This window comes from Protomyctophum parallelum (assembly GCF_964188405.1).
Source record: "Protomyctophum parallelum genome assembly, chromosome: 8".
NCBI lineage: Eukaryota > Metazoa > Chordata > Actinopteri > Myctophiformes > Myctophidae > Protomyctophum > Protomyctophum parallelum.
Window position 1 is genome coordinate 27,183,918 of NC_139703.1, and position 16,557 is coordinate 27,200,474.

Genomic DNA, 16,557 nt, shown 5'->3' on the forward strand with positions numbered 1-16,557 from the left:
TCAAATGTAAAATACTGACAGAAGTATAAATTGTGATATTATAAGTATAAACACTTTGAAACAGTCAGCACAACCTGAACTGCAGTTATATCAAAGCAGATACAGAACACTATGCAAGCAGACAAAAACAGAAAAATGTAAACCCATCAACAGTGCTGCTTGTGTATTTGAAACAGCCCTTTTGTAGCAGACACACACGGGCACACACACACACACACACACACACACACACACACACACACACATCACCGTGAAAAGCATTCACCATACTCATTTGAAAGTACCACAGCTCTGTTTGCACTGACAGTTAAGAAAACGGCACAGCAGCCCTTGACGATAACACAAACCCTGAGAAATAATAATTGTATACTTTTCTCAATACAGTGCTGTGCATGAACCATGTCTCTCCATCACAAGTCTTATAGTATAAAAAGCCACAGTCGATTCCCTGCTTAATGTCTTCAATCTCAGGCTGATGAACACATTAGTTTTTGTCCTTCACTTTGTGTCACTGAGATGTTGGCTGTTTTTTGGTCTTAGAAGCTTTCTCTATAGCCTACTTCTCTTTAACGTCTACAATACAGCTCTTGCTATATGGGAGTCTACAGTGTAGCAACACTGACACCATCAGACCAAAGGTTGTAAAACAGCCATCACAGCTCTGATGGCATATGGAGGTCTATATCTAGCTATATACAGTAGTAAGTAGCAGTTCCAAGTTTGGACACATCTACTCATTCAAGGGCTTTTTGTCTCCACCAGGCCGAAGGCATGGGGGGAGAGTATGTTTTGCACTCCGTCCGTCCGTGTGTCCGTCCGTCCGTCCGTCCGTGTGTGTGTGTGTGTGTGTGTGTGTGTGTGTCCGTCCGTCCGTCCGTGAGCAGCTAATCTCGGCCACCGTTAACCCGGTCGATGCCAAATTTTGCACACACACTCCCTGGATGCCAACGATGAACCTCTGCCCCAAACTTTCCAGAACGGCCTGTTATAGCGCCACCAGGAGGCCGCTTTGTGCAAAACAAGTTTTTGCACAGCACACCTACAGATTTTGTCCAAACATCACGCAAATTGGTACACAGTCTCTCTAGAGCCATTCAACCAAACCGGTCTTTCAGATTTCTCAGACTCCATCCTGATTGGTTAAGATTGGCTTCCAAAGTTCACAGGAGTGCTCAGTTTCAAACAAAATGCTGCAAATCATGAACACATCGCGTGATTTCCGTGAAATTGTGCACCCACATTCCCACTAGGCCGAGGACAAAATGCCACATGAACAATTTCAACTCAGCCTCAAGGTGGCGCTATAACTGGCCGAAAAGTGTTTTTACCTCTAACTGCACGGATCTGTGGATAACCTGGTGGAGACCTGTGCCCAGAAGGGCACTTTTTCTAGTCTTAATTGTTATTAACATTTTCTACAATGTAGAATATAAAGACATCAGGAGCCAGTTGCACCACCTCACACTAAGCGCCACTAAAGGCCATTTGACATACAAAAAGTGGCATTCCGGCTTCATTAGTGTGGTTGCCAACCAGACTATTGTTATTGTAAATGAGGATACTTTGCCGCGCTACTCCTCCCACAGTTTTTGCCGCACACACTCGAGCCATATGTCAAATCAACCGGCTTCATTGGGAATCGTGTGCTTAGAGATCCGTTGTATAGTTTAATTGATATGAACAAGTAAGACGCGCAAACGCGGGAAGCGAACGCAGCTCGTGTGTGTGTGTGTGTGTGTGTGTGCTACAGCTGCGCCCTGTGTGTGTGTGTGTGTGTGTGTGTGTGTGTGTGTGCTACAGCTGCGCCCTCTGGTGGCGGGCGGGTGGTGTAACAGCGTGACACACACACAGCGTGACACACACACACACAGACATTCAGCCCTTGCTGTCATAGTAAGTGGCTCACTGCGTTCGCAATTAATTAGTTCTCCATAGACTTATAATGGGAAGATCGAAGACTAATTAAGGCTCCAATTTAAGTATTTTTTCCCATGGAGACCGTAAGCACCATATTTACAAGACTGAATTGGGGGAGGTTCATAATAATTATGAAATTTAATTTCATGGTGGTGCTATAACAGCCCACTTTACGTTTTTCCCTATAACTCTTGAACCATATGTCGTAAAATCTAAATTTCCTTTTCCATGGAAAATGAAAAAATCCATCAAATTTGAATCACATGGGTTAATCAACCCAGAGCCAAAAGCAATTCCATTTTCATCCTTAGGGGGCGCCGCAAATGCAAAAAATTTAACCGTTTGTTGCAGAAAAAATATTTTTAGGGGGATAAATCCCTTCCACATGATCGCAAGGGTGATGTGACATTGTAATTGGCTAGCAAAACTAGTGGGAGGGGCCTATGTAAGCGTATTCTCCATATTGATTGTGACCCCATGCCTTTCTGCTAGCTGCTAGAGGACATGACACTTACTGAGCACATCCAAGTTCCCTATTGAACCCTAAATATTTGAATGACCCCATGACCTATGTTAACAGTTTGACTGTTTTTTACGATTAACCCGCATTTTAATCAACCCCCCTTCACTGCCGAGATTGTTGTATTACCTTTAGAGCATACGCTGAATTATTTGGGCTTTTAATCCGCGAAAATCCATCAAAAAAAGCTCCCGTGGTTTGTTATGATCTGTGTGTAGCATCCACCATCTTGGTGCACGCGGAAGACGCACACAAGATTGGTTTCAATGAGGCGTTGCACCCAATGCATTTCCATTGGCCTCAATTTCCCAGAAGCCCTAGCAGCCCACAGCATGTGACGATTTCCGGTTTCGTCATCACAGCGAAGCCATCCAGTCTCATACTCTGCGACGAAGACGGATTTTCTTTTGATTCATTACATTACGGCGGATTAAACACATAAAACAAAAGGCGGGTATGTCCGATACGGCAGCGACATTAACCTGGAGTAATCCATTCAAGGCACGGAAACTGTTAAAGCAACACCCCCAGGCCCAAATTGCAACTTTTCACAAAATATCTTTAATAATCTGACTCCAACATAATCATTTGGTGACCCCCATGTTTTTTCCTCAAGTGCAACATTTTGGCCAATTTCCAGGTGGGTGTGTATAGATTTTCTTATCTATACATTGAGACTGCACGCGCAGGTTCCGGTTTCATGTAATCGATTCAACCTGCTCTGTTTGTTGGCTGGTGAGACGCCCCTATATTGAGACATATATGTATACTTCATATACTTCGTATACTCGCCACGCAACAGTGTTGCGTGGCGAGAACAGTTGCCATACAAGCTAACAACGGTCGCGAATGTGACCGTAGTGAGCTTGGAGTCTGCTGTTCTTGACCGTTCTCTGTACGCAACACCTTCGCACTGTGGACAATAAATTAGAGATTGGGATACAGCTGCACGATGAAGGAGTCTCTGGTGCCGTTATCGTAGGGAGCGCTATAATTGTTTTCACACATAAACCAAGGTATATATTTCACGAGAGAGAGATCACAGTAAACATCAATCCTAAATAATGACCGACCTTTGCCTGTTACAGGCCAGACGCTCAATTGCGCTAAGTTGGAAGAATGTCAATGCCCCTACGATCGGCTTTTGGCTGAGGAACTTAACGACCAGTTTGGCACATGAGAAACTAACATGTAATTAGGAAGAAACCTGCGGTATTCTATAAGATATGGGAGAAGTTCTTGGACTTCATTAAGCGAGGTGATATTGAAGAGGCTTTGGATGTATAGTGGTTAATTGGAGTAGTCAGCTGTGGGGTGGGGGTAGGGAACTGTGCATTTGTTTGTTTAACTGTATGTAATGTGTTTTGTTTAACTGTATGTAATGTGTTTTATTTTAGTTTTGTCATTATTATTTTTGTTCTGTATTTATTGTCAAATCATTTTGTGATAAGATTTTGTTTGTATTTGTGCTGCCATGGGGATGTGGGGGGGGGGAAATATATGTAAATTGTTTTGAAAAATACTTCTTTGTACTTTAAAGAAAATCAATAAACATATGTTTTTTTTTTAAAACATCAATCCTAAAACATCTTCCTCCATACAGGGAGGAAACCGATGCCGGTCCGCAGGAGATGTACCACCGGTACGCAAGAAGGCGGCCGGGAATTCCAATTTTTCCCGGACGTGAATCTATAAAATTTTCCAGACAGAGTTGCATGAAGATACCAATCATTCGTGCATACCGTGCACCCGTCCCGTAAAATAGAGAATCATCCCATATTTGGAAACTAAAAGACGTGTCCTGTAATGAACTGATACGGGACGTTCCATATTTTAAGGTCTGGGAATAAATGACGGGGCGTTTTATTTGACAATTTGGCCGTGCTCCATCCTCCCGCTCTGCTACCCTCCACTCTCGTTGCTGTGTTACTGCCTGTGAGCTATGAACCTGGTGTCTAAGAATGACATGTTTGCCAGCCAAGTCTATGGACTTTAATGTTTGTTTAGGACACTATATGATGATCACGTAAGACGTTATGTGGGGGGAAAAATGGTTTTGTTTGTAAATAAATATATGTTCAGCTTTTAATTCAGTTGCCATTGTCAGTTATTATGTTTTTCACATTGCAGTGGGGTGGAGGTGTAATAAGAACGTGCCATGATTCACTGAATCAGTCAAATTCAAACACCAGCATATCCACACTGGAGAAAGACAGTGGCGTCCACAGATAGACACTAGGGGGTGCTAGAGCACCCCCTGCTCTTTTCCCTTTGAAAAAAACAATAATAATTGTTTTTGGTACACTGTACAGTATGTGGACCATGGTGACATTGATCAATTCTTGATTAAAAAAAGCTTCTAATATATAATTTATGCCCCAAAATCTATAAATCTCACACTATTAAGGCAACCGGCCGGTTCCACTCGCTGCACACGGTGCCCTTTTTTCACTTGAGCACCTGCCCCTCTAAATGTCTGTGCACGCCACTGGAGAAAGACCATTCCACTGTAAACTGTGTGACAAGAGTTTTACTGAATCAAGTCACCTGAAGATTCACCAGGGTCTCCACACTGAAGAAAAAACATTACACTGTAAACAATGTGGCAAGAGTTTCACTGTTTTAAGTCACCTGAAGAGACACCAGCGTATCCACACTGGGGAAAGACCATTCCACTGTAAACAATGTGACAAGAGTTTAAATGCTTTAGGTAGTCTGATTGTCTGAAGATACACCAACGTATCAACACTGGGGAAAGACCATTCCAATGTTAACAATGTGCGTTCATTAACAGTTTCCGTGCTTTGAATGGATTACTCCAGGTTAATGTTGCTGCCATATCGGACATACGCGACTTTTGTTTTATGTGTTTAATCAGCCGCAATGTAATAATTAAAAAGAAAATCCGTCTTCGCCGCGGAGAAAGAGAGTAGATGCATCTGTTATGATGAGGAAAACGGAAATCGTCACATGCTGTGGGCTGCTAGGGCTTCTGGGAAATTGAGGCCAATGCAAACGAATGGGGTTCAACGCCTCATGGAGGAGGGTCCTGTGCTGCGTCTTCCGGGTGTACCAAGATGGCGGGTGGTCCAGCCGTTCATAACAAACGGGGGAAGCTTTTTTCGCTCGATTTTCGCGGATTAAAAGCCCAAATAATTCAGCGTATGCTCTAAAGGTAATACAACAATCTCGGCAGTGAAGGGGGGTTGATTAAAAGTCTGGTAAATCGTTTTCCGCAGTCAAACTGCTAAACTACAGACACTGACACCAGCGTATTCACACTGGAGAGAAACCATTCCACTGTAAACAATGTGGCAAGAGGTTCACACAGTTAGGTAATCTGAAAACACACCAGAATACAATTTACAATTTAGGCATTTAGCAGACATTCTTAAAGGTATATTCAGTGATTTCACTCAAAAAACCTTAGGTTTCGTTTTTGGCTGGGACCTAAGCCTTTCATCCAATCAGGATAGAGAGCCAAAAACGAAACCTAAGGTTTTTTGACCCCCAGGGGTTAACTGGGGACAGGGAGGAACTCCTTATATGGTCAGCACACTCTATAGTAGAGAGGATTATCACAACAAAACAAAAAAATAAGTGATATTTTAATTAAGTGAAATCACTGAATTTACCTTTAATCCAGAGCGATTTACATTAAGCAAGAACAAAAAGCATGGCAATACATCACATAGGCTACATAAAAAGTAGTTATCATGAAACATGCGTAACAGTGGAATATCTATATAATGAAACTATACTGTACATATACTGTAAACTATACATATACTGTACTGTACTGTACTGTACATATATACTATAAAGTGCTATGACTACATGAAATGCAATTATAGTGCTGTCTACGTAACATGCCATTAGTAGACTAAGGTTTGGTGACCATCCTCTGGTATTAGGATGTTGATATTCATTCATCAGCCAACACTCCCCACTCACAGGTACTTTTTTTTTTTTTTTTTTTAAGATATTTTTTTGCGGCTTACGCCTTTTATTGATTTTTTAAGGGATAGATAGTAGGCTGACAGGAAACGGGAGAGAGATGGGGGGATGACATGCGGTAAGGGCCGTGTCGGGTCCGGGAGTCGAACCCGCGGCACACCGCGACTGGATCACCAGTCCGGTGCCCAGACCGTTACGCCACGGCCTGGGCCCTCACAGGTACTTTTTGACTGGGGGGTCATATTTTTTTTTTTTTTTAAGATATTTTTTTTGCGGCTTACGCCTTTATTGATTTTTTAAGGGATAGAAAGTAGGCTGACAGGAAACGGGAGAGAGATGGGGGGATGACATGCGGTAAAGGCCGTGTCGGGTCCGGGAGTCGAACCCGCGGCACACCGCGACTGGATCACCAGTCCGGTGCCCAGACCGTTACGCTACGGCCTGGGCCGGGGGGTCATATTTTGACAGCAGTAATTGCCTGTCATAATTTGACCCCCCAGTATTAGGATGTATTAGGATGTTTATATTCATTCATCAGCCAGCACTCCCCACTCACAGGTAGTGAGTATGCAAAACTCAGTGTTGCTGAATGACAGTATTAAATTGGCCTAGAGAATATGCGGTTAATCAGACTAATTGATTAAAGAAAAAATCACACTCATGTGAAGTGAGGGGGGCCTCACTCCTACAAACAGTGTATTATTGTGTAAAAATGACGTCTCCCGTAACCAATGTTACTGCTGTAAACAAACATTTAAAAGTCCATAGACTTGACGTTTAGTGCCCTGGTGTCAAAAACGTTATTTTTAATATAATTTCCTCTGATAAGTCCTAGTAGTAAAAAGAGCTAGTAAGGTTGAAATCTCTTTTTTGCAGGTAGAATTTTTCTACCTGCAAAAAAGAGATTGTTACAGGGTTAAAGTTAAAGACATCCATAAAAGATTGTGGGAGTAAACCAGATAGAGCAGTAAACGGTACGAAGCCGCCATCTAGTGGTGATGTCCTAGCACCGTGATCTCAACTCTCAAGAACATCTACATAGGCCTACAAAATAAATAGATACGTAAATAAAAAATAATATTTTTGATTATGTTAACTTTTATATTAATCATTCATCATTATTAATTATTAATACAATTTGTATTTTTGTGAATGATTATTGTCATGTTCTCGTGGAGTGAACGCAAGGGGCACCATAGTCCTTTTCCACTAGTATGTGTGTTATACTGAAATTGGTAACGTATGCAATTTGTCTGACAATTCACAAAGTCCCAACGGTCGCTTGGTTGCTGAAAAGGAAATGGCATGCTCGTTTGGAGTAGTTACAACCTTCTGTCACAAATAATAAAGCTGTTGTTTCACCCATAGAAACGCCAAACGATCAACAAAGCCGTTTGGATTGAAATAACGGCGAGCTCAAGTCATAATATTCGATAGGTCACTCGTTTCGGTGTAACACAACATTCCGTTCCTATGGATACCGTCAAAGCTTGAGAGGAAGTGACTGAATGGTTGTTATTATTAGTACGGCAAGTACACTACACAATGTCTGCCATCGCCGATGAAGTTGAACTAAGCAAGAAACATGAAGAAATGTGAGCTGTGCATCTCGTTTTCAAAACAAACTCATTAATTTGACAAACCTTGTATGTATCGTGCCTGCAGTGAATGTCGTTTGTATCATGCTAATGTTACGCTACTGAGTACTGACGTTGGCCAGTCGACGTGCCACGTATTTTGATTTATTGATTGATTTAAGTATGTATTAACAGTTTGGAGAATTACAGAACATTGCAAGCACAACTCAATACAAACACTGTTAACTGTGGACGACACCATAAAGCATTACATTACACTTGTGACTTGTTTAAGTGGGGTCCACCCACCCTTTTCCTTTTCCATTTCTAATAGTGCTCCGTGTGTAGGCTACTTACCCAATAACTGCTGCGACTTGAGAACAGCTCTTGTCGTTTCATTAACTTCCATATCCAATTATCCACCTGAAAAGTTGAAACGTATAAAATATCTATTCGAGTTAGTAAACGACTCCACTTTTAGAGATTCACATTCGGACAAGTGACTATAGCATTCTCTTTCTGCTCGTATAGTGATATGGTAGCCTGGCTAGTAATAAGCCAGACCGAATCAGCGGACGACAGTGTGATTTGAGTCTGGCTTATTACTAGCCAGGCTAGTGATATGGTGCCAAGTTGCCAACGCCATTCACTCACAGCAGCAGCAGGAGTGAATGCCTATAGTGCTAGTCCCCATAGAATGACTGAACGCCTCGGTGGAGACGGGTATATTGCTGCAGCTGAGCAGCCTGCAGCCTATATGGTAGCCTAGCCTACCCATATAAAATCACACCCGTGTGAAGTGATAGGGGCGCTCTTATCATCATACGTCATCATCATGATGCTCAGAGTCTCAGACACTAGCATCACAGTCGTCGTCCCCCTTCCCCCCTTTGGGCCGATCAAATAAGAAGAAATACAAAACAAAAAGTGTTGTACCCTGCCTTTTTTGGGGGAAATGAATGGCGAATGTATACTTCCTGGGCCACTCGCCGTTCTGATAGGAGGGCAGGACTGCGACACTCTATAAATTGTCCATTCATTGTCAATGTCAATTGTCAATTTAATCCTTTAATTGTGTAGGACAAAAATAGACACTATGCCAAATGGGTTTATAGGTGTATATAGTACCTCCAAGGCGGCCAAGGGGCAGAGCTCCTCCCCGTGGCCGCCAGGTGGCGCTCTGGTCGTCATTGATCCCTGGAAGTGCGAAAAATGGCAAAGACACCTCTGCTCTGCTGAGTAGGCACGGGGGTCCACGGGAGTCCCCGCGGACCACCAGAGCTCCTGACACAGAACCTCCAGGGCTGAGGGTGGTTGCTCGGCTGCCCGACCCGTCCGAAGGTTCACCTTTCCTGGGTACCAGATGGGACAAGTGGCCCCCTCCCATCCCCAGGTGCACCCTTGGCACGGATGTGCCAGGGGGTCCCCTGCCTCCCCCCTTGGAACTACTCAGCAGAGGGGGATCTGAGGAGGCTCTGTCTTCTTAAAGTAGTAGTAGTATTTTATCTAAGTCACTCTTCTTTTATTCATTGGGCCACATAATGTCAAAAACTATGTTTTTAAAGCGCTCTACGATTCTGTGCTGCGTCCAGTTTAGGGAGAAGAGCAGTGCTTCTTGGACTGATGCAGAGCCGAATTGAACAGCAGAACAGCAACAGGAGTCAGCACTTGTTCGAGAGCCAAGCCGCCCAAGAGAGGAACGGCAGGCTCCTAGAGGTACCTCTTGTGATTACAAATCAGATTTATTGTCACATCACAGGTTTACAGGTGTAAAAGTGTCTGAAATTAGTATTTTTGAGGGGTGCTAGCCCCTCCTATGAACAGCTTTTTTTCCCACACGTCTCAAGATTTGCCATTGACAATGTCAAATGTAAACGGGAAAATCAGCACATGCAGGCAACAGGCATTCTGATTGGCCAGTATGAGATGATGATGTACGATGATAAGAGCGCCCCTCACATTTCACACGTGTGTGATTTTTATTAAGCTCTCTGCTCACTGGCTGCTGTAATAATCGTGTTTAGTGGGGATCAATACAGCTTTATCTTAACTGCCTACAACAGGATATGCAGAAGCTAGAGGAGCGGCTCAATAGAAGGCAAAGTCTGCCACATCCAGATATCCAGGCATTGGAGGTGAGGTGCATGCATCCACACCAAAAGAAACTTATTTGATTATTCTTCTCATTTTGTATTTCTTCTCGATCTTTCAACTTCATCAGTCTTCACTGAATAAAAAAATTGACATTAAAAAAATATCTTTAAAATGTCAATTTCTGCTAATGGCTCGTACACACAGCACGATATTTGCTCCGATTATGCTGTCCGGGACCATTTTTGGCGCTCGCCGATAAAACTCCCGATCTGATGCAAGATCGGGCTTCGATCAACACGGTTTTCCTCGCTGTGTGTGAAAGGCTCTGCGAGAAGATATAGCGCCGATAAAAGTGCTGTGCTCGCCGATGCCTTCCCGACCGTTTCTGAATATCAAGCAGGGTTGATATTTGGGTCTGTCGCTGACTGGACATCGTACAGTATGAAATGGGTTGCGATCGTGTTATTTCATGAAAATCAAGATTTAACAAACAGTCATGTCTCGCTGCAGCCCACGTAGGCTACACGCTGCCTGTCACAAACATTTCACCGTGTAGCCTGGCTATTCATGTGTGTGTGGCATGCACGGATCAGAGAGAGAGGCGTCTGTGTCGGTCTCACGCTTGTATCACGGCATCCTGCACGTGCGTGAGATGTCAAAATGAATTGGAATAAAAAACAAATGATGTGTAGCACTGTAGCCTATATCGGGTCTAGATCGCATCTTGGTGAACTCTTGCAGTGTGTGTGATGCCTTGTCGGCGACCAATCGTTTAGTGTGAAAGCCACAACGATATAATGACAGTCGATTTTTTTTAAAGACTCCTGTAGTGTGAAATACGATCTGATGACTCGCCGACAACTTTAAAACTCCTACAGTGTGTAGGGGACATAAGCAGCAAGTTATATACTTTGACTAATTTGATTTACAGTAGGAAAAATATACGCGCCTGCAAAGAAGAAACGGAACGAAAGTGGACGGGATATACACATCTCTGTAGTTTATTGGCATTTCATCAGCTGAGTGCAATGCAGACCATTCTCTAAAGCATATTTTTACACAAATCAGTCATTTCTGTACAAGACACTGCTTTATAGAAATCAAGAAATGACTGTACAAAACAATAATGCTATGACAGCATAGTTTGTTTGGTATTCAATAATAAAAGTTCCAAGCTAATAATGAATGCTGCTTCACTACATTGTTTGATCTGATTACTCCACCCACACTGCAAGTTGCAGCCGTGCGCAAGCTTCATTTTCCATCCACCAGTTGTTTAAAAAACAGGAAGTGACTCCTGCTCTGAGCTGCATCTTGCATCTTCGTAGCGTGACTGTCTGGATCAGGGGGGCAGTCAGCCAGATATTTCGTGAAGCCTCATTTGAAATCGGTAGTTCATATAATGGCCTGTTGTGGCGCTGGACCGGACCCAAAAAGCCCCATAGCTCCATAGAGGCCCATGTATTTTGGCCCAACTTCACCTAGACTGTATTACCTTAATAAACATGGTCATGAATACTTTCTTCTTCCAGTCACTAGTTTAAAGTCTCATTTCTAATGTCATAATATTCTTTTTGGAAAATTATGGTCCCATTAATTAAAAAAACGACCATAAAGAAAAAAAACCATCGCGTATGTTCTGAGGGGCGTGGCTACCATTACAGTCTATGATCGGGATTCCCCACCCACTCGAGTCAAAATAAAAACCAACGGAGAAGAAGGGGGGAAGTCCCGCCTCGTTGTCTGGGCAGCCAATGACCAGCTGGTATACAAAACGGAGCCAGCCAATGGCCAGCTGGTACCAAAGATGGCGACTTACATCAGGAATTAGCATATTATTACAGGCTTCATTTTACGTTCATGTTAGACCCGGGGAACGCTTTGTCCATATTTTTTACAGTCTATGGTCTGGATGCAGGTTTATGGAATGATTGAGACTGAGAGCAGAGTGAATGGGCTGGACCTGTGAAAATGAGTGACAGACAGAGAGTAGAGAGCAGAGGGGAGAAAAACAGAGAAACATCCACCTACAATTGTCCCCCGTAGCAATACATGTAACACCTCCCACCCAAGACACAAACAAAATTGTGACTATACACAACAAAGATCTTACAGACTACGGGAGAGAGTGTCTGCCAGTCATACTATATGAGTCTGATCGATAATGTGGACATTGAGTGAGTCGGTATTTAAACACTTCTATTAATTTTCCCTCCAGATGAGATACTGGACATCCGTGGAGGAATCCATCCCTGACTGGGAGCAGTTCCTCCTGGGGAAGGGCCCCCACCCTACCGATCCACCCGGGCCATGTCCTAGGAGAGCCAAACAGAGGGATAGTGCAGACCCAGATCACAGTTTGCCTCCTCGGCCAAAGGCAAAGCCTGTTAAATAACTGAATGGATGGATGGCAGCTGTAGGTATATGTTGTTACATTACTGAATTATAGCAACTAATGATTGCTATGGCAGTGGTTCTCAACCTTTTCAGGCAGCGCTCCCTCAAAATAATCACATTTGAACTGGGGACCCCCCACCCTGATAAGTACTACGAGTTGAGACATTTTTATTACATTACATTTAGTTTGACTCGGTTCCATAGATAAATATTGTAAAAATAGCACATCTAGAAGCTCACGAATTGTATTCTATTTTCACATTTGTTGCCTCTTTCTTACAATATTTGACTATTTGGCCAATGTTTGACCAGTTTTTACTTTTCATACTATTTTGTTGATTACTTTTGGTGAAGTAGTAATCTTTTTTTCTTTTTTCTTTGGGGAATACCCCCACCACTCCCCACCCCACCCCATCATGATGTCAGAGAGAGTGGGAAAAAATGCTTTTGTGGAATGAAATGTATCGGGTCCATTTGTACTGTACTATGTACTGCTGGCCACAAGAGGGAGCTAGTTTCATAGCTTAAATAGAAAGAAAATGACTTCCATTATGAACTGTGTATTTTAACTTCACTGATCACATTTGTTTGTATTTATTGACTATTTATATGGTTATTTTGTATATAAATAGTGATTTTTAAAATATTTCATCTGGTTGTCTCATACTGTGTAAACTATGTTTAAATACTGTAGGCTAATAGATACTGTACATAATTCCATGTTGGACTGCTCGGGTTGTTTACATTGCACATCTGTCCAGAATCTCCAGATCATCGTTGATTTCATATTATTTGCACATGATACTGTACTGTAAGGTACATTGTTGCACACTGTTTATAATGCTGTATAGGATATAAATCACCTTGGATTATTACATTTTCTTTTCAATGTTCATTCCCTCATAGACAGTACAGTACACTACCAAGGATGTCACTGCATCGTAAAACTTTGAACCGTAAACCTGTCTTTTTAAGATATTGTAAATCAGTTCGGTCTACAGTACTAAGCATAGATTAATAAGAAACTATATTCAATTATTTCACCTTTTTTCATATGTGTAAAATAATCATATGTCATGTCAATGTCATATTCCTATGTATAATTAGCATAATTGTGTTTCACACCCATTGATAATTCCTTCGGGTTATTCTTTTGCAATTCTGCTCTCTTCAAAAGCCAATTAATTTGGCCTCTTTATTGTGCTCTCCTTTGCACTTGATCTTGCCGTATAGCTAATGCATTAGACAGGTTAAAATTATTGGCCCTAGCCATTGGGGCACGGTCTCGCACATATCTCAAACCTTTGTGTGGAGAGTGTGGAGAGCCCTCTTTTGTATCCGAGCTACAATAAAGTTGTCCCTTCTCTATTACATAAAAGGCTGCCATAAGGATTTCTGTGTCCCGTGTTCGTTACACAAAAGACTTAACACAAGGACCTCTGTGTCCACTGAAATTGCTTTGTATTGTCCCTTTATTTAAGAATAGCTGGAGGTCAACCAGTTGGCATATGCTCATAATGCTCCATAGAAATGGGCATCCAATGACCATTCACATCTTCAGCTCCTTTAGGCTGTGAGGGGAAGTAATGGAAAGGGGAGATCAGTAGGGATCTTAGTATGATTGGAATACACCATTAAATCCTCAGTATTTATTTAGTGTTACAGTTCATTTGGTTACATTTGTGCAGTTACAAATGGATAGATTTACCGTAACTTTGATAATGGAACAATAATTGCTCAAAATATCCATAAATCTTCTCAAGTACATGGCAAATAAATTATGAGATGGAGTAAAGAATAATCCTAATGTTTGTGTTAGCACATAACAAGTTTGTTCTTGTTCTATGATATAGAACAAGGCAGAGTATAGTTTTGTGTAGGTGTAAGCAAATTAAAATAATTCTAATTTCATGACGTAAATAATAAACTAAAGTGTTATAGTCTGTAGCACATAATCTTGTAAATAATAACAATAATAATAATAATGATGATAATAATGTATTATATGTAATGCATGTGTGAGTTGTCCAAATGTGCTTGTGGTTTTGCATGTATAGAAATGTGAACGGTATACTTTGAATACAATGGTACTGGAGGCCTCTGTCATTTGCTATTTGTAAAATGTATAAACTTTTCCCTATGACTGTTTCCATTCATGGTATTACAAAGTGGTCACTCACAACAAGTCCCACATGTTAATTGGCTGATATAATATGAGCTCTTGGTTGGACATTGTAAGCGGACATGGGCAGTAGTGACAGTGTGTGCATAATGAGAGTGTGCACGGGGACAGGGTGTATTAGCATGCTCTGGTGAACGCCAGGTTCTCACCATTTTGTGGATGGATGAAAAAACACAGCGAAACCTTCCACCTGCTTGCTGACTGTCAACATGGAAACCCTGCCACCCCTCATCTGTCCACAGAACACACACATATACCGCACACACTCTCCCACAGCCCCCCTCCCCCCTTTCCATCTCTCTATCCATGCCAGAGATGGATCCCCTTGCTTTAGCCTAATTGTAGTGATCAAACTTGTGGCGGGCTGACACGGAGTGGCGGCTTGACAAACGCAATCATCCGGATGGCCGGGGTTGAAGTGGCCATGGTTGGCAGCTGCCCGGGCTCCTCAGCTGGGGCCCGGGCACCCAGCCCCGGGGTCAACCAGCCACCAGTCACCACTGGCTGGACTGGCCTGGACTGAGGGATGGTGGCTGTGGTGATGAACGGTTTGGAGGAAGGAGGGCATTATGGTTCTGGTTGTGGAAGAAGCTGTACGGGGAGGGCTGTGTGTCAAAAGCGAGATGTGGGGGTTGGCATTGGGGTATGCATGCAATCGCAGCTGAGAGGACATATTATGGGACGAGGTGAGGTAGCAGTGAATTCTCAAAAAATGGTTTTGAGGAACATGTTCGGGAGCCCTTTCCAAATGACATGCTCTGCATTATGTATTGTAATGCCGAGGGGGCCCTGAGGTGGATTAGCCACGGACACCACAGTCTGTCCCCCCAGTGGCTGGTGGGTGGAGGCTGAAGGGGCACCAGACCTCACTTAACTCTCTGCCTGAATTAAACAGCAACAAGCTCTCAGACACCTGGTTCCCAAGCCCCGAGCCCGCAGTCTCAGCAGGGTTTTGCCACTCAACCAAAGTCCCTTCTTCACCCTAATGGCAGATACATTTGGAGCCATATGATTATGCAATGTGGCCTGGCTATTGAGAGCCCATTGAGCGCCCTGTCAGATAATTGGCTGAGCCCAAAGCCTATATGGTTAACTGCTGTCTCCAATTGATTGGATAATGTGTAATTGCATGTTGCATTTCAGTCAATCATAGGCACTGGTTCTAATGTGGCCAGAAAAGACAATAGGACAATATGTTTGTCATGCTGCATTCTGCTTTATTTATTTTGTATATATATATTTTTTTTTAAATGGTATACACAAATATGTGACAACTAATATTTTCACATAATCAACACACATTTTGTTGTTTTAGCTTATAATGGGTTTTCTCAAAGATTCTAGTAAAGTTTTACATGTTTGCCTGTTGTATGGCTTGTCAAACAGCCCTATATGATCAAGTGGTATTTCCCTCATTTGTCCTTTGATCATGGCATGTCACCTCTACTTAAGTGCCTTGGCTAGGAGCTCTTTGTCTTTGCCTACACATAGGCCATGACTGTTGTCCCATGTCATGTTGTTCCAGATTAAATTGAACGTTTCATCTTGTACACTAAAAGGAAGGAACATTGGCCTTAAGGGAGCCTCGTGCCACTTGCCGTCAACTGCAAGTTTCAAGTATAGCATTTCCTATCAAATTGTCATTGGTTTCCTTGTGTCAATAGAATGTTAGCCTACAGTATATGCCTCAATGCACTGCACAGGGCCACCCCACCTTCCTTCCAAATAATAGGTTTTGGGTGCACACACCTTTGCAGTTCTAGGATATGTTTAAATTGAAAAGGTTTGGTAGTGTGAAATTTGTTGTCAAGCTTGATTTGAATATACCTAAGCTATTGAACAAATACCCTGTGGGGATGTTTGTGCTTGGTGAATTGAACTTAAATCCCTGTAGGCCTATTGATCTAGCTTCT

General features: G+C 42.6%; 1 protein-coding gene across 2 annotated transcripts; it reads left to right on the forward strand.

Annotated features, from left to right (window-relative positions):
- Positions 1-7,879: 7,879 nt before the first annotated feature.
- cep15 (centrosomal protein 15) lies at positions 7,880-13,240 on the forward strand. Of its 2 annotated transcripts, XM_083771582.1 has the most exons (4): positions 7,880-7,989; positions 9,564-9,687; positions 10,035-10,106; positions 12,284-13,240. In XM_083771582.1, the coding sequence occupies exons 1-4, from the start codon at positions 7,940-7,942 to the stop codon at positions 12,458-12,460; spliced, it is 423 nt and encodes a 140-aa protein (XP_083627708.1). In that variant the 5' UTR covers positions 7,880-7,939; the 3' UTR covers positions 12,461-13,240. The 2 variants fall into 2 exon arrangements, with proteins under 2 accessions (XP_083627708.1, XP_083627709.1); XM_083771583.1 differs by lacking the exon at positions 10,035-10,106.
- The last annotated feature ends 3,317 nt before the right edge of the window (positions 13,241-16,557 follow it).